This window comes from Rhipicephalus microplus, chromosome X, assembly GCF_043290135.1.
Source record: "Rhipicephalus microplus isolate Deutch F79 chromosome X, USDA_Rmic, whole genome shotgun sequence".
Taxonomy (NCBI): Eukaryota; Metazoa; Arthropoda; class Arachnida; order Ixodida; family Ixodidae; genus Rhipicephalus; species Rhipicephalus microplus.
The window spans coordinates 472,056,997-472,083,488 of record NC_134710.1 but is presented as its reverse complement, the minus strand read 5'-3'; the positions used below and the strand labels follow the sequence as shown (position 1 = coordinate 472,083,488).

Below are 26,492 nucleotides of genomic sequence, written 5' to 3'. Positions count from 1 at the left end.
GTCCCGTAAGGCAGCCATGACGCGTGGTTGTTTCTCGCCGCCACCCAGGCGCAACATTTCGATGTCCCTTCACCCAGCATTACAGCTTGCTGCGGTGACTCAGGCTGCCAATCTCATCGTCGCGAAAGGCATGTATGGCCGTGCAGGAGTGGCGTGGGACCAGGCGGTGGTCCAAAGACTTTATGGGGTCTAAACACACTTTCCAATAAAGTTTCTCAGTCTGTCCATCTCTCGATGTCCTGTCGTGTTTCGGCAGTCAGTAATAACTTCATATGAAGAAAATCTCACCGAAACACTAGCTGTCGAGCGCAAGTGCTTCACGGCCACAGCGCTACACATGGAGAGCGTTTGCTAGTTACATGCACTAAAGCCCCTACAACTTCGTAAAGTAGCGACAAACGTAATTATTCATGCGCCTCCTCTCTTTTCCACCTCCTCCGACCTCTCCAAGGCTGGCGCCGTGTCGCTATTGGACAGATGCCGTCACGTGGGACCTCTCGCAGTGTTCGTTTGTTTACAATCGCTCGCGACTGCCATCTTTGCTCTGGAGGCGCCGACTCCTTGGGGCACAACGCATCTGTTTTGACGGATACTAACTTCTCCTTCTGTGTGCGCTGGGTTGTGAAATACTTTTCATCCAAGAATGTCATCGCTGTTCATTGCTGTCAGTGGTTTTTGCGCCTTCTGCTGCCAGAACAAGTCTAGTGACGGCCGAAAGCTCTTTATGATATCGCCCGTTAAAAGCAGCGAGTTGCGACAAAAAACATGGTTACGTAGAATCAGAAATTAGAACTTTAGGCCGACATTTTCGAATTCACTTTGCGAAGTAAGTTGCACGTGTCTCATTACGACTCGGTATGGTTCAATGTTAGCTCAATTAAATTCCTGCTCCGACGCCATAGAGAAGTTGCAGCTAATTGTGCAAGACATCGCAATCTCTCACTCAGGTCTCATTATTGCTTCTGTGGGGGCCGTTTTTTTTTTTTTTGTTGTTGTTGTTGTCAACAATATATATTTACGTGTCCTGCTTGTCATTATGTGCCAACTGGTTTGAGTTCGCGGTACTGGTTTGTGCGCTTAGAATGTACGTAGAAAGATGCTCGAAATAATGATCGTTGAACTTCAGAGATTTTCGTTGCTGTTTTTAATAAACAAAACTTGAGTGCAGCAACTCGCATTAAGATTGGTACTCTCCATTGGATTTTCCTGCATGCTGGTATATTTCAGAGCGAATTGCTCTCTGTGGCTCTTTCACTGTGACCGATCAGCCAGGGGACTCGCGATGCAAGGGCAGCTACGCAAGGCGTGCATGCCTTAATTCGAGTCATTGCATGCATGCATCGTTTAGAAACCACACACATACGTGCAATTTCGTGTGATAGATTATTTTCTATTTCGTGTGAAGGTTTATCCCACGAGTCGAGCCCTCGCGATGTGATCGTGTATGATGGCACGCTAGTTCATTCATACGCTAGCTCATTCTTTCAGTAATATACTTCATACGTGATATACGTCTACAAGGTCCACTTCTGAAATATGATTGGTGCGTCTAAGCACTTCACAAAACAACCACAGCCATTCGAATGTATTAACTGTGCGCCTTCTGACACTATTAAGGCCTTAGATGCCTCCCCAAATGCTAAAATTGGTCGACAGCGTCAGCGCGTGTTGTTGCTTTCACTGCATGAAAGTCGCTGTGAATGCTCGCTGCACATATTGTGTACCCTATATACGGCGAAGCTTGCACCACCTATGCGCCGAGTAAGGAAAGACAGACACACAATTTCATCAGGCGCTATCGCACTTAACACAAAGGTAAGCCATAGCAGGCACACATGAACGTTTGAGCGATGCTATTTACAGTGTAAAACGTATTCGGAGACACCGTAAACGATGGGCCGAGAAAAAAAAAAAAAAAAAACGGGGGTTCTCGCTAGCGATCACATGTTTAAGTTTAAAAACATACATACTAATGGGTAATGCACACATTCAACATCTGGCCACAGCGACGCCGAGTGACTCAATCAAGGCGTGATCAGACGTATGCGTTGCGCGTGCGTGTGATCTGTCGTGGGCCAACGTTACACTCGTAAGATTTTAGGGTGAGTTAATTGATTGATATTTAACGTCCCAAAACCACCATATGATTATGAGAGACGCCGTAGTGAGGGCTCCGAAAATTTCGACCACTTGGGGTTCTTTAACGTGCACCCAAACCTGAGCACACGGGCCTACAACATTTCCGCCTCCATCGGAAATGCAGCCGCCACAGCCGGGATTCGAACCCGCGACCTGCGGGTCAGCAGCCGAGTACCTTAGCCACTAGACCACCGCGGCAGGGCGTTAGGGTGAGTTAGACGGCTGGCACGAATGCTCTCAGCGCGCCGTCTGCCGAGCAAGCTCTCTGGTCGCGAAAGGGCGTCTGCTACACAAGAGTAATGCAGGTGGCACCACGTTCGAAAAGAGTGCGAAGGAGAGGAGACCAAGGAGAAACGAGAGCGGAGGAGGAGAGTGTCGCTACTTTACGAAGTTCTAGGGGCTTTAATATGCACCGCGTGGATGGAGACATGATCGAAAGCAGAGAGAGCGAATGCAGGATGAGAAGAGAGGAGTTGTTGTTACTTTTAATTCATTCAGAGACTTCAATAGGAACGGCGTTGATACTTTATCTGGTCAATCACTTCTCGAGAGTGTCCTGACCTAATGAGTATATGTCTTACAACGTGGCGTAGGGTTAGGGTCTGCCAGCCTGAATCCCTGGATTCAATGACGAAAACTACAGGTGGCCTACGTCGCCTACATTTCTTGCTGAAATTAGCGCAACTGAGAAAATTGAGACCGATCGGGCATTTTGGCGCAGCGTGGCACAATATCGGCAAATTTCACGGTTTTGGCACAGCTCCGCGCAAAAATGGGAAATTTTATTCAATTGGCGCAGCTGTTGCACCCCTGACACATTAATGAGCACTCGAGAAAGGCCACTGCTACAAGAATTTGACACATTCGTAACGAGTGCAGCCCAATCGGCACCTGACGGTGTCATGCGCTACCATAACACCAATGGCCACTCAAGAAAGGCCATGATAGGACTGTGAAGTATATTGATTCTCTGAATTAAAAAAAGTAAACTAGTCATGCAGCTCGCGTCAACATGGAGCACACCGTAACACAGGAAGACAACGCTCATTTGCCAGAATATTCAGGAGTAGTGGTAAATTGCATTTGCATATTCTGTTTCTCTTGTGGTGTTTTTTCTTTAATTGAAGAAATTATATGAAGCGTTACAAATATTGTAAACAGCATTGGTTCAGAGCTAAGTTGGAAAAATTACCAGAAACATCATTGGAGGGCACATTAAATTTGCCATCAGCATGCAATTGCGCACCCATGAAACATTCAGCAGGCAGCTGAAAACTTTTGGAAGCGCTGCGGCAATCTGTGGTGGTGCGCACATTTAACCCCATTAAAAAAACTACACACTTTGTACAAGTTGTTTAGATCGCTCTGTTAATGATACAAATGATTTACACTAGAGACTCAATGCATTTCTGCGAAATTGTGAAAACCATTTCGATGCTTCCTTAACAAGTGGCAACATGAGTCAGAATGCTCACCTGTTCTTGAGGGGTCCCTTGAAACTAGGGTCAAACTTGCGTGGCTCCCCTGCACACAGGCAAAAAAAAAAAAATCACTTTTAGAACTGGCTGGAAGAATCATCTTTCTGGACATGTAGAAACGTTTTGACGTGCAACTGGGCAGGATGAGGGGACGAGGTTCAACAGAAGGGACCAGCAGTCTCGTAAAGTGACCACCAGAGATTCTCTGACCGCTTTTGGGCTCGGCAGAGAGCAACACAAGAGCCTTCTAGTGTCATTTAAATCAACCAAACTCATCTACACTCCAAATAACTGCATGAGAAGGGATACTTCGGCTTGTCGGTGGTAATTCATTATGTAACAGCGTTAAAAAGACAAGGTCAAAAAAGACAGCGCCTTTGTGAAGAGCTACAGCGCTCTCAGGCAAGCTTCCACAGCTGATCGCGCAGCGAGGAGTCAATGGAGCGAAAGGGACTGCACCAGAAAAACCCTTTCTCTTGCTCTAGTGGGAAGGAGGAAAACCCACTCCTGCTAGAGTTACCGTATATGCTACGTTATAGAGTAACTCTAACTTCCGCGAGATGGAGAACCTGCCCCTGCGCAATGTCGGCGAGACATGCAAACAGTACCGGCTCAAGTTAGAACGACTCGACTGTTGAAATGGAGTGATTTCTCATTTTGACATAGACATGTTGGTTAATTTTTTTTGTTAGTGTGTGCAATGTATAGTACTATTGCATTAAAGCATCTAGACGCTTTAGTCGGCAATACAGTTTCATTTTGACGAGGCTGCACGCCACACCTATGCAGGAAACAACGAACTTCACAGCAAATAAAGCTTACAATGACGTTATGGGGGAGGCGGTGAGTTGTTGTCCCTTCAAGAGTTCCTTAGGAACACCATGCTTGCTTTTGTTATTTATTGGTTTATGTGAAAGATGGAAGTGATCACTTTCCTTGCTCTGCCTGCTCGCAAAATCATTGCACCACATTTATTCACTGCCTGCTCGCAAAATCACTGCACCACATTTATTCACTTCTTATTTGCATACTGGCTGCCCGTAGTAGCCGTACGTGACCACCTACCGAGCCTGCATTGCTGTATTGGCCACAGGAGGCATCATGTTCAGCAACATGGGAGGTTCCATGCCTATAGGCTGCCTTTGTCGACTTTTCACACACATAGGCATGCGTTAGATGCAAATAAAATGCCACAGTGGCTTTTGAGTGTCACTACATTACAATTTTATGTTTTAAAGGGACACTGAAGAGGTTTCGATTTCCCGAATTCATTGCGAATTTGGTATCCGCGACCTCTTACAACATGTCTACAGAGTTTTTTTTTTTTTTTTTTTCAAGGTTTGATTAAACAACGGCACTATAAGCAAGCTAACTTTGACTGAGCGAACCCCCCCCCCCCCCCCCCCACGCACACACTACACACGCATGGGCGAAGCACGTGAGATAGACACGTGGAGAGGTCACGTCACCGTCAGGGTCAAGACGCCACCCAGCGGGCAACTTTGCGCCGGGCCGCTTGTGTCCCTCAGTCAGCTCAGCTTGTTTACTTCGTGGTTGTGCCTTGTTTCTACTACGAGCTGGTGCATGGCAGAGCATCAGTTCGTAGGGATTTCTTGCCATTACACCGTTCTTTTCTTCCGAGTAGAGATTTTCGCCATCCGACATTCACTAGTGTTTGTGCTGGGTTGAAGAGGACTGCGATGCCGAGTTGCTGCGTGGCATACGGATGCCGCAGCACTTACGGTCATGATGAAATCGCTTTTCACAAGCTTATCCAGCTAACAGCGAGTGCTGATGCGACTCTTTCATATCAAATTTGATATCCACTGATAAGCTTATCATTTGTAACAGTTTACTACAGTGAAATTAAGCACCATTCTGTTTCCGACACAGCTAAGGTGGCTGGTAGAGACTCCATTTTCTGTACCGCTTCAGTCATCGCCCCTAAAGTGGCGACCGGCTTGAACATGTATGGATGTACAGCGAACTCTGTCCAACTTTCACAGTTCACTATACTTACAGCAACTACCCGCCGATATCAACAGATAAACATGGCATTGACTGGCGGCCAGCGCAGTAAGCTGCCCTGCGTTCCCGACAGTGACGTCATGGAGATTCGACCAATCACAGCGGCGGCAAGACTTGCGATGGTGAACGCGGCGCCCGTTTTTGGCAAAATAAAGTTATTTGCATGGGTTTAAGTAAACTTTCAACTTCATTTTTGGGTTTTCCACACAAAATTACGTATTATGACACTATAATCTCGTTTAAGTGTTTCAGTGTTCCTTTAAGTTACCGTAAAATACCTTTGTTCATTTCACGAACTGCACAATTTAATGTTGCATAAGATATAGTGCAGCGAACCGACAAAAAAAAAAAAAAATACTGTTCAGGTACTGGCCTAGGTAATGTAAAGGACCAGAGAGAAGGGGAGCTAAAAAAGCACTTGAGCAAATATTCATATTATGAATTCAACTGCTCTTTCAACAAACATAGCACGAAGAAGACTGTATGGCATGCCAAGATATGTTTTGTTCAGGAAACGCTTGCTATATTAAATCTAGCGTCGGTATAATGGCTCCACTATAGTTACAATTACATTTGCGCATAAGTCAATCCCATGTAATTCAAACTTACATCCACAAGATCCATCAAACGCTCACGTGTAAAGCCCAAGATGCAAAGTAACTTCGTGTTTAAGATTTCATAAAGAAGCATCACGCAGGTCAGCGTCATCAGAATTTGCGTGATCACCACATGCCTTACGGTACACGCCGCTGGTGAGTGGTTAAAAGTAAGTGTCATGGCAGTGACAACTCAAAAAAAAAAAAAGGAAAAAAATCAAGAAAACATAAAGCACGTGGGCAAGCGCGCCAATGTCTATGTTCGTGCACTTGTTTCTGTTGAGACTGAGCTAACGCTGTGATGTTGCTCTGCTCCAGCAAACACCTTAATTCTTCATTTCTTTTTCTCTTGGGGACCTTTTACACAAAAATTTTGGCCTGTCTGTCTGTCCGTCTGTACATTTGTCTGTTTGTCCACCCTTAACAGTACCATAAACGGCACCAAACGATACCCCAAATGGCCGACCCCATCCGCAGCGCCCACCAATATTGCTCAAGATTCAGCGTTCATACTTGTGCGATTGTCAAATAAAAAGCAATTATTGCACATATCTGAGGCACCATAACAACACATCAATATTCTTTATGTGTGTCTTTTTGCTAGAAAAGGCGTACATAAGTTATTCTAAGGATCGTACCCTTCATCGCACTGCGCTGACCATGCAACGCTTGCACTAAAAGGCAAGTGTTTCCGAGGCTTTGCTAAGACGACACGGTGGTGGCACCTACCTGTCGCCTTGCATTCTGCATCCTATCGCCTCCGAGACGGGCGTGCATGCCTAGCGCTTCGTTTTCCAAGATAACTGCAGGATAGAGCTCATGTCTCACGTGTGACGCAACTTGATGCGCTCGTTCGCCTCTGCTGCACGCTCGAGGCACTCCAACGCAGCGCCTCCAGAATACCATTAACCAATTTTCTAGCACAGAACATTAAATAAACGTTTTGTTCACTCTCAAGACTATCGTCTTTCGACGACATTTGCAGTGTAACATGAAGATATGCGGCCAATTTTTCTTTTTTTAATCATCTACCATTCCTAAAATAACACTTAGAAGCCTCAACGTCGCATTCTTGGCAGATCCCGCAAAGTTGTTACGTGCCATATATATTGAAGGAAAACAAACAAACGAGACTATCGTCCCTGGTGGACTCTGGCAGAAAGATAAAATCTTGTCACTGCCCTTGGTTTTATTCAGGTAGTTTAGAGGACCCGTACCACCTTGAGAAGCGGAGTTCAGAGAGCAATTAATGTTTCACGGGGTAGTGTTGCCATAGGAGTATCTTTTGTCTTAAGATGCACGATACATTATTGAATGTATTGGTAATACACATACAGATATTTGCCTTCCGAAACGTATCTCAACAGAGATACATGATACCTAAAGAGTCTCTAAGACAGTATATACGATACACGTTTCTTCGATATTGCCAAGCCATGGTAGGCGCACAATGGCTGCCAATAGGCATGACTTAAACAGAAATGCCTGCCGGCTGTTGTCCGAAGGAGCATGAAGAGGTGCCGTGGAAAGGAGGGATTGCATCACGATGATGATGATGATATATGGTGTTTTTGGCGCAAGGGCCATTTGATGGCCAAAGAGCGCCAGTTCATGGGACAAGGAATGTGGTCAATGATTGTGATTAGTGGCTGTACAAGGGCCATAAAATTCCTCGCAGTAAGGCGGGTAAAAACATACAAGTAATAAAATCATGACCATGCAGTGAAAGGTGTGTGTGGTGTGAATAGGTGAGAAAAGTTGGTGATAATGAAAAACGATGGTGGACATGTATGGCATTAGCACAAGTACCTCACTCGTTCATACCCTTGCGTCCAAGGGCCGTGAGGCAAGTGCTTTCCTGTGTAGCCACCGCAACAAAAACCTCTCTAGAGAGGTCGTGCTACGGAATGCCCGGGTACATGATATCAAAATTATGAATTTCTTTTAAAAACGCTAACAATGATTTATGACTAAAAAGCCGTTCCCCACCAACGAACATTGAAGGGTGTAAAGGTATATGTTGTCGGTAGGGTAATGGAAAATGTTGCTTTCACTTCACTTCACTTCACTTTATTTCCTTAAAGACCCCCGAGGGGGTATTACATAAGGGGTGGGTTAACGAATAAAGTTCTGTTATTTTTTTTATTGACACGGGTTTTCATTGCGAAAGATGTGCAGACAGTTGTTCGAAAAATGTTGATGGACAGGAAATGACCACGACGTCGTGGGGAAGATCATTCCAGTCGTTTGCAGTCCATACAAAAAAGGACATCGAAAAAGTGGTCGTTCTAATGCGTGGGCGGGCAACTTGAAGTGGATGTCTAGTGCGGTGAGATATGCGGGCTGGTGGAACAATGTAGGGATGACGGAATGGGCTGTGAAAAATTTTCTGAAATAGGCACAGGCTGGAAATGCGACGGCGAACGTCAAGGTTTAAAAGAGCAGATTCTTTTTTGAGGGATGATACACTAATATTATACGAATACGAAGAATGAATGAACCTAGTAGCACGGTTTTGAACTGCCTCAAGTGAGTCGATGAGATATGCTTTCTTAGAGTTTCTAAGTGTTTGCACTGGATTAACATGTGAAGGACTGTTAATGCTTCACCACATCTGTCACACAATGGTGGATCGCCAACGGACAAAAGATATGTGTGTGTCGTGTATGTGTGTCCTATCCTGAGTCTCGTTAGTATTACCTCTGTATGACGCGATTTCGATACGGGCAGCCAATGACCAAGGTGTGGCTTAATAATGTGTAGTTTGTTTTGTGTGTGTGTATCCCACTTGCTCTGCCAGTAGTTCCTGAGGTTTCGTTTGAGAGACGGCTTAAGATCAAGGGCCGGGATTGATATGGGTGTAGGGGCAGTGCTTTTGTGGACGGATGCAGCGAGCTGATCCGCCCTCACGTTGCCTTCGAACTCACGGTGCCCTGGCACCCAGCACACTACAACATGTTGTTTGAGTGTGTAGAGTGTGTAGAGTGTGTAGAGTGTGCACAAAATGGAGTAAAGTGAGACAAGGACTGGGTTTTTTTGTTTTTTAAGAGTGTGCAGAGCCGTTACCACACTGAGGGAGTCTGTATAAATTACTGCTTTTTGTATTTGTAATTGCTTGATGTGTTTAGCCGCCACAAGTATCGCATAAGCTTCCGCTGTGAAGATACTTGTGCCTGGATGTAGAGGGCCAGCATCCAAAAAGGATGGGTTGACAGCAGCGTAGGACACAGAGGAGTTGGACTTGGAGGCATCTGTGAAGAACTCAGGACGTGTGTATTTGTGTTGAAGTTCCAGGAAGTATGTTTGAATATGGGCAATAGGCGCATGTTTTGTAACTTCCAGAAAAGACACATCGCAGTCAATAGTCTGCCACTGCCACGGTGGCGGGTATGCTACAGGAGCCAGTAAACTGTGTTCCAGTGACATTCCAGTTTCCTCAGCTAGACTCTTCAGGCGAATTGAAAAGGGCTGCCTCATCGAAGGCCTGTTTTGAAACAGAATGGAGCTCGACAAATCATTATTAGTAGAGTATGAGGGGTGCTTCTTGTCTGCTTTCACCTTAAGGAAATAAACAAAGGACATGTAAGTTCTCTGCAAATGAAGCGACAACTCATTTGACTCAACATAAAGGCTTTCTACGGGGCTGGTGCGAAAAGCACCCGTAGAAAGGCGGATGCCCAAATGGTGCACGGGGTTCAGCATCTTCAAAGCACTTTGAGTCGCAGACTGATAATCAACGGCCCCATAATCTAAGCGGGTGCGAATGAGGCTTCTATACAGGTTCATGAGACATTCCCTGTCACTACCCCACGTAGTACGTGACAACACTTTTAAAACATTCATGGCTTTTAAACATTTTGTTTTTAAATACTTGATGTGTGGTACCAAGGTCAACTTGTTGTCCAATATTAATCCTAAGAATTTATGCTCCGCATTAACAGACAAACGTTGACCGTTCAGTTCAATGTCGGGTTCTAAGTGCATGCCTCTCTTTCGGGAGAACAAGACACATGTGCTTCTTTGTGGGTTCAGTCGGAATCAGTTTTCCTCTGCCCATTTGGAGAACTTCTTTAAACTTAACTGAACCTGCCGCTCACACATTGCCAGATTGCAAGACCTAAAGCCAAGCTGGACGTCATCGACATATGTACAATAAAATATTTTGCGAGGGATGGTCAAGCGCAAGGAATTCATTTTTATGAGAAAAAGTGTGCAGCTAAGTACACCACTTTGTGGCACGCCTGCTTCCTGGACAAATGTTTGGGAAAGAACCGTGCCCACTTGGACACGGAATGTCCGGTTTGACAGGTAACTTTTGTTTATGCCAAACATTCTTCTGCGCACGCCAAGGTGGGACAGGTGTCTTAGAATTCCAAAATGCTATGTTGTATCATAAGCCTTTTCGATATCGAGGAACACAGAGAGAAAATATTGTTTAAGGACGAATGCGTCTCTGATCTGTGCCTCGATACGAACAAGGTGGTCTGTGGTGGATCTACTTTCTCGAAACCCGCACTGAAATGGGTCGAGCAAATTGTTTGTTTCAAGAAAATGTACAATCATTTTTTCAAAGACTTTGCACAAGCAGCTTGTAAGTGCGATAGGCCTATAACTCGAAGCTAAAGAAGGGTCCTTGCCCTCTTTCAAAATGGGAATAATAATAGCCTCTTTCCAGGAGGTAGGAATAGTGCTAGAAAACCAGATAGCATTGTACAAATGTCACAAACCGAGCGCTCAAAAAGGGCGCGCCACCGAATTCTCGTGACGAAGCGCCGAGAGGTCAACAATAAAAAAAAAGCATCCAAAGACTCCCAGGGCGCGCACCCCTCTCCCCCCAGAAGCGTGGGTTCGCCGACAAACCTCCTCGCATCGGCGACCGAGCAAGCCCTCGAAATTTCTAGATGGAAAGGGGCGTGGTGATGCCGGGTTGAGCCATCCGTCTCGCGCTTTCCCCCAGCCTTCGCTGCGCATCGCGCCGACGAAATGATGACAACTTTCTGGAATCTCGCGCGGAAGGTATTTAATCGAGCAGCCAAACGAGAGATCAGGAGAAGACGGAAGTTAGCGCCAGAGCGCGTAGGGATTCCGCCGTGTAGTCGGCGAAGGTTTTGTCCGTAGAGACAAAGCAGGAGAAGAAGATTTCCACCTGAGGGGTGACGACTCGAGCTACAGGCAAGAGTGTGTGTTTACCGCTATCGAGCAAAGACGCGTGGCAACAGCTGCGTGTGTGAAGCCGACGTGTTTCCGGCGAAGAAGTTTGAAGCTTGGAGAGTGGCCAATTGAAGACGCGAGGTTTCCTGGAAGAGAAACTTGGACGAGGTTTCCTGGAAGAGAAACTTCGGGTACAGGGGAACGACAGAGGTTTCCTGGAAGAGAAACTTCGGGGGCAGCGGAACGACAGAGGTTTCCTGGAAGAGAAACTTCGGGGGCAGCGGAACGACAACAACGCTGGACTTTGAGTGAGTGATTCTCGGAAGAATATCATCCAGACTTTTGTTCCAAGAACTTTGGACCGAATAGGTTTTCTATCTCTTTAGTCTTTAAGTGTCTTGGTTGTTCAATGCATGCGACTGCATTGTAGTGCGTATTGTTGTCAGTGTCCGTTGTTTCGAGTGTGGCTGATTGTACTGTGTAGTACGTTGTTGGATTGGTGACATATTGTATGCAACTATTGTGGAGTGTGCATACTTGTGTATTGTTTTGATCTGCCATTATTGAGAATATAATTTTGTTTTGTTTATCAACTCTCGGCTCTGACTTGTTCGTTGGACCACAGCCGGCGTCCGCTGGCGCGCCAAAAAGGACCACTTCTAAATTGTCCACGCTTTCGTGGTGCGGTTCGGGGGGCCGATACTTCGGCCTTTGGAATTAGCCCGGTGATCGCCTCCCGAATTAACGGGACCTGTGACAACAAACAAAGTAAGGTTTTTGGTGTTTCGATTGGTAGGTTTTTTAACATTTCATACACCACACGGTCAGAACCTGGGGCAGAAGTACTGCAGGAGCTTAGAGACGTTTGGAGCTCAGCTAGACTGAAAGCTTGGTTATATGCCTCGTATCTAGTGCATTTGTGTTCGAGTTTTTGGTTTTCTATTCTTGTTCTGTATTTTTGGAAAGTGTCAGTATAGTGGGATGAGCTGGACACCTGTTCGAAGTATGCACCGAGGAAGTTTGCCTGATCTTCCAAGGTATCACCCCGAGTGTTTACGAGTGGAAGTGTGTGTACTTGTTTTCCTGCTATCCTACGGACCATGTTCCAGACTTTAGCCTCCTGTGTGTATGAATTGATCCCCGACAAAAACTTCTGCCAGCTTTCTCTTCTGGCCTGCCGACGCGTTCTCCTGCCTTGAGACTTTATTTTCTTGAAGGTGTCAAGATTTTCGGCTGTCGGTGAGTTCCGAAGAAGCCTCCAAGCTCTGTTTTGCTATTTGCGCGCGTTTCGGCATTCAGAGTTTCACCATGGCACACGCCGTTTTCCTGGGTGTCCATTTGTTTGTGGGATGCATTTGGTTGCCGCATCAATCAGAAACGTCGTGAAGTAGCTGAAAGCCGCATCAATGCTTAAAGTGCATAAGTCTGCCAACATAAATGAGTGATGGTATAAAACTGTTCTCAGTCCCCTTTGCCTAATAGCCATTTGGGAACATGGGGTGGACACTCAGTTGCTGTAGTTGTGCTCAAAACTACGAGAAGTGGTCACTTCCGTATATATTACTGACGACTTTCCACTGGAGTAGAGGCACAAGAGATGGAGATACTATGCTTAGGTCTATGGAGGAGTAGGTGTTATGTGCGAGATTATAATAGGTTGGTTCTTTTCTATTTAGGAGACATGCGTTCGACGAGAAAAAGAACTGTTCAATCAGTCGACCTCCCGCGTCGCAACGAGAGTCTCCCCATAGCCTGCTATGCGCATTGAAGTCTCCAAGGAGAACATAGGGCTCCGGAAGTTCATCAATTAAAGAGTATAGATCACGTTTTTGCAGCTGATAGCTAGGAGGAATGTAAATACTGCAGATTGTGATCAGTTTATCAAAAAGAACCGCTCGAACAGCCACTGCCTCAAGGGATGTTTGAAGTTGTAAGTGTGTGCATGCAATTCCTTGATTCACTATGATGGCAACACCTCCGAATCATGTCATGGCATCATCACGGTCCTTTCGAAAAATAATGTATTTACGAAGAAAATTTGTGTGTTTTGAATTAAAGTGTGTTTCTTGTACACACAGCACTTTTGGTGAGTGTTCGTGTAAGAGTTCTTGGATGTCTTCAAGGTTTCTGATAAGGCCCCTGACGTTCCATTGTATAATTTAAGTGTTCATGGTGAATGTAAAATAGGGCTGTGTGTACGAAAAGCGAGTGGCTGTTTAGACGGGGAATTTGAGTTCACTTAACAGGGCCGTCACCAGGCCCTGTTATCTGCTTTTTTGTTTTCTTGGTGCGCTCCAAGGAGCCACGCCGCTCTTTCGGCACCAAGGGTACCGACGTATCCATTGCCTCCTCGGAGGCACTGGATGCCCGCACATGCGGGCTGTTAGTTCGGATTTCAGGCCTCGCCTGGTGAGGGGAGGCCTTGAGACCCGAGGACTCTGGAGTCTCCGGTCTCTGTTTGGGAGTAGGCGGTGTAGCCTGGGCTACAGCCGCCTTGGGGGCAGGTGCCACAACCGCCGGCTTGGTATGCGCGGGCCGAAGGAGTGGCGAAGGCTGGTGCGGCGGTGCCCCCTGACGCGCCGCATCAGCGTATGTAGGTCCATAGAATGGAGCGACTCTTCGCCGTGCTTCCTTAAATGATATGTTCTCCTTCACCTTTAATGTAATTATTTTTTTTTCTTTTTTCCAGTATGTGCAGGAGCGTGAATGTGCGGCATGGTTTCCTTCGCAGTTTACACAGTGTGGCGGTTGTTTGCAGTTCTCACGTGGCCAAGGACTCCACATTGTGCACAAGTCTGGCGACCACGACAGGTTTTAGAGCCATGGCCATACCTCTGGCATTGGAAGCAACAACGAGGGTTTGGTATATACGGCCTGATAGATGTCTTCGTGTACCCTGTTTGAATGGAATCTGGTAGTTTACTGGATGAAAACGTGAGTATTAAGTGTTTCATCAGTATTTCCTTATTATCTCTTCTGATGATAATTCTCTGTACATTATTGACATTTTGGCTCTTCCACCCTTCCAAAAGTTCAGTTTCGGTCAGGTCAAGTAAGTCTGCGTCAGATACCACTCCGCGAGTGATGTTCATAGATCTGTGTGGTGTTACGGTGATCGGTATGTCACCAAACGTTGAGAGGCTGTCTAGCTTTACAAATTGTGCTTTGTCCCGAATTTCGAGAAGAGTCTCCACTAGCCATTTTGGTTACTTTGTATCCAGCCCCGAGAGTTTCAGTAAGCCACCTGGCAACTACAAAAGGAGGTACCGTCCTGGCTTGCTTTCCGGTTTTTTCACAGTGAATGATGTGGAAGTGGGGAAAAGTTTCTATTGGCTGGTTGAAGAAATTTATGTCGTCGGTGCGTACCTGCTTTAGGCCGGTACGATCAGACAGTAGAGGGAATGCTCCATGCATGCCGGTCTTATTTTTGTTCAGCAGCGTTGGCGGCCACCCACCACGGAGCCCAACAAGGGGACGCTGCAAGTTTGCAGGTGCTGAAAGCTTGCAGACATCAGCCATACAACACTGCCATAACCCAATGCGCCTAGACCAAGGTAGGCTATTTGCACAGGGTTAACCCTTGCCGCCAGGAAAATTGGAAGTAAACAGAAGAGAGTAGAAGACAGGACAGATATATAGTGAGAGATAAAGACAAAGATGTAGGCAGAGAGAGATAGGAAAAGGCGACTGCCGATTTCCCCTGGGTGGGTCAGCCCAAGGGTGCCGTCTACGTGAAGCCGGGGCCAAAGGGGTGTGTTGCCTCTGCCGGGGGGCCTTAAAGGTCCAATCACCCAGCATTGGCTCAACCCCCAGGATCCCCTTTTCCCCGGACACGGCAAAGCCACACACGGCTAGGCGTGGGAGGGAGTCAAAACTCCCCCGTCCGTGGTGTCGCTACACACCAAACGCCTACTTGCGCAGGCGCCCCTGCGGGGAGGGGGGATTGCATCACTCGCGCAGGAACTGTTATATCTGCTCAAATGGGCATGGCCTTGTCCGCTATTTCAATGGAGATATTTCGATAAAACAGATGGTTCATACTTTTGTGCAAGCTCTGCTCTCACTGCTTACTTTTCACGTTGAAACAATAAACATCATGAAAACAACTTCACTTGCTGCAGTTGCCATAATCCCTTACACCAGTGTTTTCTAGAGCTGCACTATAGGTCACATCGACTTAGCTATTAGCCTTACTTCATATAACAGTCCCGTCTGTACATATATACCACTTATTAGAGGTTTTTGGCTTGCCTGGTCTTCCAGCAGTTGCAGCTGATTGTCGGCAAATGAAATGCACTGACTGCAGCCTACTGGTAATATGTACGTTTTCCATGGCCAAATCAATGCACGAAGACCATCGATGTTACTAATGCCTGCAAGAGCAGCGCAACTACCAAGAATGGGACGCTCATCCTCAGCAACAGTCTGCGTTTTCGCACTACATGACGTTTTTATTGCGATAGCAATTATATGGACACTCTCGGCTGGATTTTGCCGCCGGCGTCAGTGTCGACGTGCGCGTCGCCGTCACTCACCGTATATATATATATATATATATATATATATATATATATATATATATATATATATATATATATATATATATATATATATATATATATAGATGAAATAGATGATCAGAGTTTCTTCCGGCTACCGTAATAAAAGTTATAAACTTCGAGAATAGTGCAGTATAGGAAACAAAACAATAAAATATTTATTTAATCCTAACAGTTTCGGCTGGTGGACCAGCCTTCTTCGGAGGATGTGACACTTACATCCTCCGAAGAAGGCTGGTCCACCAGCCGAAACTGTTAGGATTAAATAAATATTTTATTGTTTTGTTTCCTATACTGCACTATTCTCGAAGTTTATAACCATATATATATAACTATATATATATATATATATATATATATATATATGAAAACGCAAGCAAGAAAAAATCCAGAAAAAGACTATGGCTTGCGGAATCGGACGTGGGACCTCCGCGTCGTGAATGCAAGGCGTTAACCACTGAGGGGCACCCCCTTCACTGCTCAAGCGGCGAGCTATTTATATCTACCACTTACCGCTGTTGGTCGGCATCTCGGGGGGAGGGGGGGCTATCGTGTTTTCAGCATTATCAGCAAGCTGGTGCAATGAGCACGCGGCGGCTCTCATCTCTCACATGTACTTTGGCCCGCGGAGTGGATCATACGTCTTGGCTGGCAGTGGGCTTGACTGGAACAATTATGTTGTAGTTACGGGGCGCACAAAGTTCACTTCAATCATTGCACAGCCTCCATTTGCGAAAAGGGCCGCACTTTTCAGGCACAGCGAAGAAACAACTGAGACGCTTATTGACGTTCATGATGTGGAGGTGCTGACACCCCCTGTAGAGTTGTTTGCGCTGCGTGGCTCACGTGTCTCGCACAGAAGCCGTATTTGGGGGCGACAACTATCGAGCGATAGGTGGTGTTGTGTTCAGGAGCGGCGATCCCTACTATCATCATCATGGTTGGTAGAGTGGTAGCGCTGGCGGTGACCCCTGGCGGAAGGAAAGCCTTGGTGGCGGGCGAGAGAGTTGAGCGAGTCTCTTCGGCTGGTGGCATTTGGCGCGAACGGTTGTGTCTCGCGGTGGGTCTGCAGTGGACGGCACTGCGGGCCGTCGGCGGTGGGCCCAAGCAGTGAGTCAGGTGTTAGCGACACCGCCTTGTTTGTCATGTGATTGAGTGTTGTTTACTGTTGTGTATGGATGTCCTAGCATGTTGATCGCGATTGATGTTATAATAATTCGGCTGACGATATCGTCGTTCTACATTAGTTAAATAAATGTGTGCATTGTTTGGTTCGTTTCGACTGTGTCTGCTGTATCCGTTTACTCCAAGAGCGTGGTGCTCTCGCTCGCCATTTCGAGACCCCACAATATGTACCGGTGAGTACGTTTCGTGCGTGAGAAACGCGAGGCACGTTTCAATCTGCTTACCATTCTGCGCGTGAGCTTCCATTTGTTGCTGTCGCGTTCATTGCTTTGCCTTTGCGGCAAAGCTGTGACTTGTTTTGTAGAAATGTAATTTGTCAAAATGGTTGATTGGGCGAGTTGGTGATACATGACTATGACAGCGCTTGTCCCTGTCTTTCCGTCTGCTTCTACGTTGTGCGCTTCCATTTCATAATTAGTCTTGTTTTGTAGATTTATTTGTACGCATTTAGCTTGTATTCCACCTACTATGCACCACAGTAGCGCAACTGAACTCTTTACCCCTTGCACACCTGGACACCGAAAGGAAAGAGCTTGCATTCCTGCCCAACAAGTTCAAATAGCACTTTGTGCAATGGGTGCACAAAGAAGCATCCACATCTTTTTTTGTTATTCTCCGAGAAGTGTAGGACAACTGGCAGTTTAGTCAGAATAGATACGTGGCTGATAGCATACTTTAACGCAATGGAAAAATTTAACTTACACAGCACAGTGGTCTCTTCGATAAATTAACTGCGTGGCTATGATTCAATAAAGGTCCAGTTATTTTATGGAAGAATATTACATATTTTTAAGCAAGCAAATTACGTGCACTGTTTTCCATTAACTTATAACACTGCCACACAAATGCTCAAGGTAACGCAAGATGTTTTCTGTGAAATTACTATAATAAATATAAGGTACCATCTCTTTTAATGCTGTCAGTCTGGGTTCTTCAACGTGTACCTGAATCTAATCAGATGAGTGTTTTTGTACAAAACTTGCCCCAAATTAAAAGGGTGAACAGCAGCTCCCTTTTGTCACTTCTGTGCCAATCTATAATTTGTCCTTCTTGGGGGACAATTTAAGTGCCGAAGTGTCAGATTCCACTTCACAGAAATCATTATACGAACTGGGACCAGGACGCAAAAATACAAGGCCATTTCAAGCACAACTAAAGCTCGAGGTGCAGCAAATAAACAACAGTCCGGCAGTTATACGCCCAACAACATGCAACTGGATTGTCTAGAGCCCTGTTTTAATGCGATAGCAAGTATATGAACACTCTCCAGCAGTTTTTCCCGACGCCATTGCCATCATGTCCCGTATAAAGTCCGAACTGGTAACAAGCTTTTCGTCAGTTTTCCTTCGCAAAGGAGCGTGAGATAGCTAGCGCCATCATGAGGGCATGAAAAGCGAACCGTCGAATGCGCGAGTGCTGTGATGTTTGTGTTGGCAGCTAGTTAGTTCTCCGTACCATCCGCTGCAATCACACCGCTTTCTAGCTTGAGCGAGCTCCTAGTACACCCTTTCCATAAATACGCCACCTGACTATGGTGGCTAGAGGAGGAGGTGGCGCGAGCGGCATTGCGGCGGTAGAGAGAGAGCGCTGCCTTGCTTCATGAAACGGGCGCGGACACACGGCGGCGCTGCTGCAGGCAGTTCGATGCTCACCGCGGAGAGCTCACGTGCTTTCTTTTGTGCTGTGCCTGTGCCGCGTTCAGTCGTGTGTGCTTCGCCCGTTCTCCTCCACGCCGTTTTACAAAACACGGCGTGGATTGTTCGTGCAAGTTTTCGTGCGTTATCGCCAACGCTATGGAATCGGGCGTCAAGAAGAAGAAAACGACGCAGACACACTGCTTCGCACCCGGCTGTTCGTCCGGCTACGTCTCGTCGAGGAGATCTGGTCAACGTGTGTCGCTGTTTTCCGTGCTGAAAGAGCCTGAACACTTAAAAGCATGGCAGCGTGCAGTGCCACGTGCAGATCAAGTCCTCGACGCAAGCTCAAGAATCTGCGAGCTTCATTTTGATGAGCAGTATATTGTGCGATCGTTTACGCACACGATCAACGGCGTGACAGTGAAGATTCTTCGCGATCGACCTGTGCTGACAAGCGATGCGATTCCGACTGTGTTCCCCAACCTCCCTCAGTATTTGTCGAAAAAGGCACCCCAGAAAAGAAAGTCGAAAACGTCGACCTGTGGCCTTCCTGTGAAGTTTCCGAAGCACGAGACAAGTAATTCCGCGTGTACTGACGAGGTAGACGTTTTAGAAGAAAGAAGTGCGTCGCCAGAAGTAATCTCCCCAGTGCTCTCGAGATGCAGTTCAGGCACTCTGAGGCCAGGAAACACTCATCATGGTTCTATTGAAAGCTTCCTGGAATATTTGGATGAGTGGGAAAGAGCAGCTACATTCGAAGGCTATCTAAGCCAGAGCACAGCTGAAGGCCTCCGGGTCACTCTTTTGAGCACTCTGCATTTGTTGGATTATGTAGTTACCAAGCTTAACAACCATTACCTTATGACAAGCCGGTTGTGCCAAGACTCAATTGAAAGGCTTTTTGGGATTGTGCGACAAATGTCGGGGTGTAATGACCACCCTACTCCGAGCCAGTTTTCAATCTCAGTAAACACACTAAGTTTCCAAAACCTCGTTGTGTCGCCTACACATGGAAATGTGTCTTCAGGATTCTTGAGAAACTTGGTAGGAACTGATGATGTCAGCAATACTCCTCAGCAAAGAATCGATGATCTTCTTGACATAGGCAATCTTTCTGAGGCTCATGATGTGCTGAATGGTTGTGACCTCCTTGGCCACATTTCGATGGTTGTGCAAGCCAGCGACTTGAGGCTCATATATTACATGGCTCGCTATGTGGCAAGACGAAGTATTGCCAGCACCAAGTGCACGGATTGTTGCCGACAGCTGCTTCAAGAAAAGGATGGGTCACCTCCAGAAACAGCATCCCTCACTAAACCAGTAAACAGGGGAGGCCTTTTATACCCATCAGAGCAGCTAAATTCACTTGTGACAACACTTGAAAACACATTTACACGCTGCTTTAGTTTAAAGCAGGTGAACAGTGATAGCCTTATTGAGTTAGTTTCATTTCTTCAGCTCGCAAAGCTGACTCTTGTTGGATGTGCCAAGCACAGCACAATTCTCACCAACAAGATAACCAAGTTTTACGTGTTAACTAGGCCTCATTTCCAAGTGAAAGGCCAGAATTCTTTACGAAGTGAAAGGCAGAAACGAATGAAATTGCTGAAATTGAGACGTGTATTGTAATGTGGTTGAGTGCTTCTATTTTGAATTTTTTTCAGCAGAAAATTTTTGCATCAGTACCATAGCACGATAACAATGCTACTATTGGTTGTGTTTGTGGATTGTAGTGTCTCATCTTGTAAGACAACTGGTCCTAGTCTTGACGTCATCTACTCCTCATGCATCATTCCAGTGTCCAAAGAAATCTCATGAGTACTAGCAGATGCTTTTTCTTCATTTTTTTGCAAGATACGTCACACTATTCGTATTTGCATTCCGTTAATATGGCACTGTTTAAGGCAAAATTTCTGTGATTTTTCAATATAACTGTGGGTGATATTTTATTTTATTGTATGTTCTGTTTGTGTTAGGTTTGGCTATATGTTTTGTTTTAATTTGTTTTATTTGTGTATGTGGAATGCGTTTTCCTGCTTCTTTTTGGCTTCGTGTATGTTGCTCAGATATGAATATCTTATTGTAAATTAATCTTGTATGCAAAATAAGTGTTAATCTCTGAAGTCCACCTGTAGTGAATAAAATCGGTGTCGTTTGACACGAGCAGTGGCAATCAAACTTTTGCAATATCTCGGCAATAGTCTTACACCTTAGCGCAGCCATATTTTTAGCGAGTGCGGGTGCTATGAACTTCAGTCGCACAGCGCACACTAGGACGACAGGCTACCGGTTCCAAAAAGCAAACACTCTTAGCCAAAAGTGAGTGCAGTGAAATAAATTATAAGATTACAGGGACCGTAACGCAAGTATCGGATACTTGTACTGCATCAGAGCGGTTTTGAAAGCTTAGATGTATTGTCGTGCTCATTCCAAAACGAGCAGCCGATAATGAAATGAGCGCCGTGTACGCAGTAGATAGAAGGTCGCGACGGAGGAGCATCTTACTACGAGCCGCAGCGCCACCGCTACGTGTCATGGAACGGCGGATCGCCTTTCGCGCCGCGCTCGCGCCACCTCCCTATCTAGCCACCATAACCTGACGGTAAGCTTTTCGTCAGTTTCGCTTCGCAAAAAAGCGTGAGATAGCTAGAGCTATCATGAGGGCATGAAAAGTGAGCCGTCAAATGCGCAAGTGCTGTGATGTTTGTGTTGGCGGCTAGTTCTCCCTACCATCCGCCGCAATCACACACTTTCTAGCTTGAGCGAGCTCCTAGTACTATCCGATAAGCTTTCCGAGCTGCTTCCGCTGCACAATGAGCAATATTTTGTACCCTTCAACGGGTTGAACGAGTAGTTTGGCTTGTTATGACTGGCAGTGCATTGATCCGGCCTGCAAGAGACTCCCATCGGCGTGCCCTCCCGATGCAGTCCGCAACTTGCAGGAACGCAAGAGGTGTCTGTGTGCGCTGCGAAAAATGCGCATCCGCGTCGCTGGGACACACAGCCTGCGTCGTCTTCTGCGGTGCCCTCACAATGGCGGCAGACTGTAGTTCTCGTTCGTGGCGCTAGGGGTGCTCTTTTTTGAAAAGGGCCGATTATAAAGGAAAGACTGCAGGCGTGGATAGAGGATGAGGGGGTGCTGGGGGAACTGCAGAATGGGTTTCGGAAACACAGGAGGTTGGAAGGCAATCTGTTCTCACTGACGCAGTGCATCGAAATAGCAGAAAAGGAACACAGGCCCCTGTGGCTAGCATTTTTGGATATCAAGGAAGCGTACGATAGCGTGGTTCAAGAGGAATTGTGGGGAATACTGGACACACTAGGCGTGGAAGATGTAGTCACTAATCTTTTAAAGGATATCTATAAAGGTAACAAGGTAATTATAAAGTGAGAAAAACAGGTATCCAAGCCTGTAGAGGTAAAACGGGGGCTTAGGCAAGGGTGTCCCCTGTCACCCTTATTATTCATGATGTACCTACAAGGATTAGAGGTCAAATTAGAGGGAAGTGTACTGGGCTTCAACCTCTCTTTCGTCAAACAAGAAAAACTCATTGAACAGGCACTAGCAGCATTGACGTACGCAGATGATATGGTGCTAATGGCCGACAACAAGGAATATTTGCAGAGATTGGTGGACATCTGCGGTAATGAGGGAGATAGTTAGTTTTCAGAATCAGTAAGCAAAAATCAGCAGTCATGATTTTTAATGACAATGAAGGTAGCGAACTTAGAATACAATAGGTCACGCTAGAAATCGTGGGAATTTAGGCTAGCCCGCTGCCTTTGCGCGGGCTTTGCCGCCTTTTCTGCCATTCTCATGCCCGGACATGTCTCCCCTCCTCGCTGCCTGCCGCGCTGGATGAGCGTAGTGACGTTTAATCCCCTCACCCAGTAGCGGATGTTGGCTGTGGCGCCGCGCGCGGAGTCTCTCGAGAGGTTTTCGCGCGCTGCGTCGGGAGCGGGCAGATACTCTCCGGGACTGCAGACGGTAAGCAACGCAATCTTTACCATCCGCTGACTCCCGTCGCTGGGGGCTCGTCGGACTTCGCTGACGGCGCCTCGCCCCCGAGGCGAACGCTCACTTTTTGTTGCCCCACTGCGTACCCTCAGCCGAAGGGCGGTACGGTGTCCTAGTGCTTGGCCTAGCTACGCCGACCCGTCTCCATCCGAAGCCAGCGCGAGCGCCTTTGCCCTCGCTCGAGCAACCGGGCCTTAACCCCGGTGTTTCCGTGGATCACCTTTACCACGGAGACGTGCTCGTGGCACCCTGATAGATAGATATGTGGGGTTTAACGTCCCAAAACCACCATATGATTACGAGAGACGCCGTAGTGGAGGGCTCCGGAAATTTCGACCACTTGGGGTTCTTTAACGTGCACCCAAATCTGAGCACACGGGCCTACAACATTTCCGCCTCCATCGAAAACGCAGCCCCCGCAGCCGGGATCTCGTGGCACCCTGTGTAGTAGTTTTACGCCCATGGCGTGGATAAGCCTATTTGCTTTCCCGCCGCGCCTTTGCAACGGGCTGTACTGCGTTTGGTGTTGCCACAGACAATAAAGTGTTGCGACCTAGAACAGCATCGTGTTCTCGCCATGGTGACGGTTAACGCATGCCCTGCGGCTCGCTAAGACCGGACCCACTCTAGTGGCCGTACTCCTTCAGGATGCGTGTACACTACAAGATAACAAATAAATACAAATATCTGGACGTATGGATAAGCAATGGGGCCGAGTACCTAAGGGAACACGAAATATACGTGACGACTAAAGGTAACAGGAATGCAGCGGTAATGAAAAACAGGACACTAGCTAGAATTACAATAGGTATGGTGTTGTGAGAAGAATATGGAAAGGGGTCATGGTTCCTGGTCTGACGTTCGACAATGCGGTCTTATGCATGAGATCAGAAGTTCAAGCAAGATTAGAAATCGATTGATTGATTTGTGGGGTTTAACGTCCCAAAACCACAATATAATTATGAGAGACGCCGTAGTGGAGGGCTCCGGAAATTTCGACCACCTGGGGTTCTTTAACGTGCACCCAAATCTGAGTACACGGGCCTACGACATTTCCGCCTCCATCGAAAATGCAGCCGCCGCAGCCGGGATTTGAACCCGCGACCTGCGGGTGAGCAGCCGAGTACCTTAGCCACTAGACCACCGCGGCGGGGCAAGATTAGAAATTAAGCACCGTGGAATAGGTAGGCTTGCCTTAGGAGCTCACGGGAATACACCAAATCAGGGAGTACAAGGTGATATGGGATGGACATCATTTGAGGGCAGGGAAGCTAGCAGCAAGATAAAATTTGGGAAGCGATTGAGAGAAATGGGGGAGGAGCGTTGGGCTAGGATGGTATTCAGCTACTTGTACATGAAGAATGTTGATATAAAATGGAGGAAGCGAACCAGAAAATTTACTGGTAAATACCTAGAAAACAGCAGGGGGCCAAACCAAAAAGAATTATTGGTTAAGAAAAAAGTGAAGGAAACTGAGACTGACATGTGGAGAATGGGCATGATTAAGAAGTCCGCACTAGAGATCTATCGAACTTTTAAGCAGGAAATTGCCAAGGAAAGGATCTATGATAATACTCGGGGTAGTTCTCTACTGTTTGAGGCCAGGACGGGAGTATTGCGAACCAATACATATCGGGCCAAATACGAAGGGGTAGACATGGTATGCAGTGCGTGTGAAGAGGAGGACACTGTCGACTTGATAATGTTCTGTAAAGGGCTTCACCCTATAGTTCAGCATGATGGCGCAGAGTTCTTCAAAGCACTGCGGTTTAGGAACAGGGAAAGCAAAATAGACTTTAAGCGGGTAGAATTAACTAGAAGGAGGTTATCTGATTGGTGGCTAAGGTCAAGGCACGAGTGAAAATTAAACCCTTCACTGCAAAGTACGAATCCTCAACCTCACTATTTAAAGGAAAAAAAAATAAATCTAGTTTTTGGTTCATTAAGTATTACGGCTTGGTGGCGCTAGCCACCGCCCAATCTAAAGGGTACAGCCATATCCATCCATCCATCGTCTAAAGCGCGCAGAGCTGGTGCTGGCGTCCTCCTCACACTCTTTCTTTTCTCACTTTCGTACGATGCGGGACCAGTAATTCCAAATATGCGAGCGGGGGCGACGAACGCAGCAGAAGCACTGATCAAATTCTAATGGCTAATCTCCGCCACTCGGCGGGCAAATGCGATAACAACCTCCCCCCCACCCCCCCACCCCCCCCCCACCGGAAGGCCTGTCGTTGGAGCAGGCCACTCAAAACATGGCCTCCGAGATTGCGGGCGCGCGGTCCGCCACGCGTCTGCAATCTCAGAGTTGATTCATTTCGGAGGCCATGTTCGAAAAGCAACACTGAACTTTGATTCTAAGGGCGCGCGCGCTATCTCGACAGCCATCAGCGGGCGGTCTCTCCCTGGAGCGGCCATATTCCCTTACACGAGCGTTTTGTAGCGTTACGCGAGATCAGATCCAAAACTAACTCTGCCAGACTCACTCCGCATTACATTACAATTTGTTGCTATCACAATAACTGCTTCCTCCTTTTGGCGAAACTGACTTTTTTCCCCAGTGAGTCTCTAATACACTGCCTATTCCATACAATATTTCAATACTCGTCATATTTATTTATTATATATTATAATACCCAGTGCACTTTGAGGTGTGCTTGAGCCACAAAGTGGCACCCACACTGAAATGATCGCGGCGAACAGAGAGTACTACGACCAAGTCGACAAATGCACTGAGTGATCTTATCGCAGTACATATTGTGTTAGGTATACGGAGAAGCGGTGAAAGCACGCAAGTCCCTGAAAAACTATTTTTAGGGGGCTTCCGTTAACGGACGGCAGCACCGACATCTTGTGACGCTTCGTAATACCGCAATCATGTTTATTTGTTTTCGCCAACTATCCTCGAGAAAAGCAAATATTAAAAGGCAACGTATTCGGTATTAGGCGGTACGTGCCGAGAGTTCACGCCAGCAGAGAAGTAGGATGCACTAAGATAGGGCGATAACAATTTTGCGCTTGCCTGGTTCATTTCCGCCTCGCCTAATTGCACCACATATGAGTTCTCTCACCTTAATAATAGAACATCATATAATTATGAGAGACGCCGTAGTGGAGGGCTCCAGAACTTTTTGCAGCGTCCGGCCTCTCTGCTAAAGGCGCGTTTACACTAGAGCGACACGACACTGACATGACATCGACAAAAACACGAGGCAGACGAGTCCCCCGCCAACGAATTCGCCAGACCGCATGGTCACACAAGCCGACGACGACGCCTGAAAAAGACAGCATTTCATCGTAGTGTAACATGATGAGAGACCGAAAACCCCAGCAAAACGCATCCGCAGACCTGTCGTCGCGAGATCAGCAGCTGAACGAAAATTCGCCCTACGCCTTTGCTTCAACCCACCACGAAGCGGGTAATCTTGGGGGAGTTCACAATACCCTTTCCAAGGCGTCTGAATAGTGTTAGGAATTTGCTGTGTCGCAATGGTAGCGGTGAGCCGTCGAGCGGACTTCGCTGAAACCTTTGCCGGAAGGCGAAGCAGGGAGGCAATCCGTTTTGAAAACAGCAACAAAAGGAGCATTTACTGTAGCAGGTTGTCGTTTGTACAGAGCCGGCCAGCACGACAACGTCGGCTGGGGCAAAATCCTCTAACATGGGGCCGGCTCGGCCTTAAATAGCGCCTTTGGTCCATTCT

At 46.8% G+C, this 26,492-nt stretch overlaps 1 protein-coding gene across 10 annotated transcripts in view; it reads right to left on the bottom strand.

The window, feature by feature from the left end:
* Ctl2 (Choline transporter-like 2) overlaps positions 1-26,492 on the bottom strand; it is a 380,476-nt gene that overhangs the window by 212,296 nt on the left and 141,688 nt on the right. For all 10 annotated transcript variants that reach the window (XM_075881408.1, XM_075881410.1, XM_075881415.1 and 7 more), the window contains one exon: positions 3,615-3,663. In XM_075881408.1, coding sequence (XP_075737523.1) covers positions 3,615-3,663 — 49 coding nt within the window. The remainder of the gene's footprint in view (positions 1-3,614; positions 3,664-26,492) is intronic.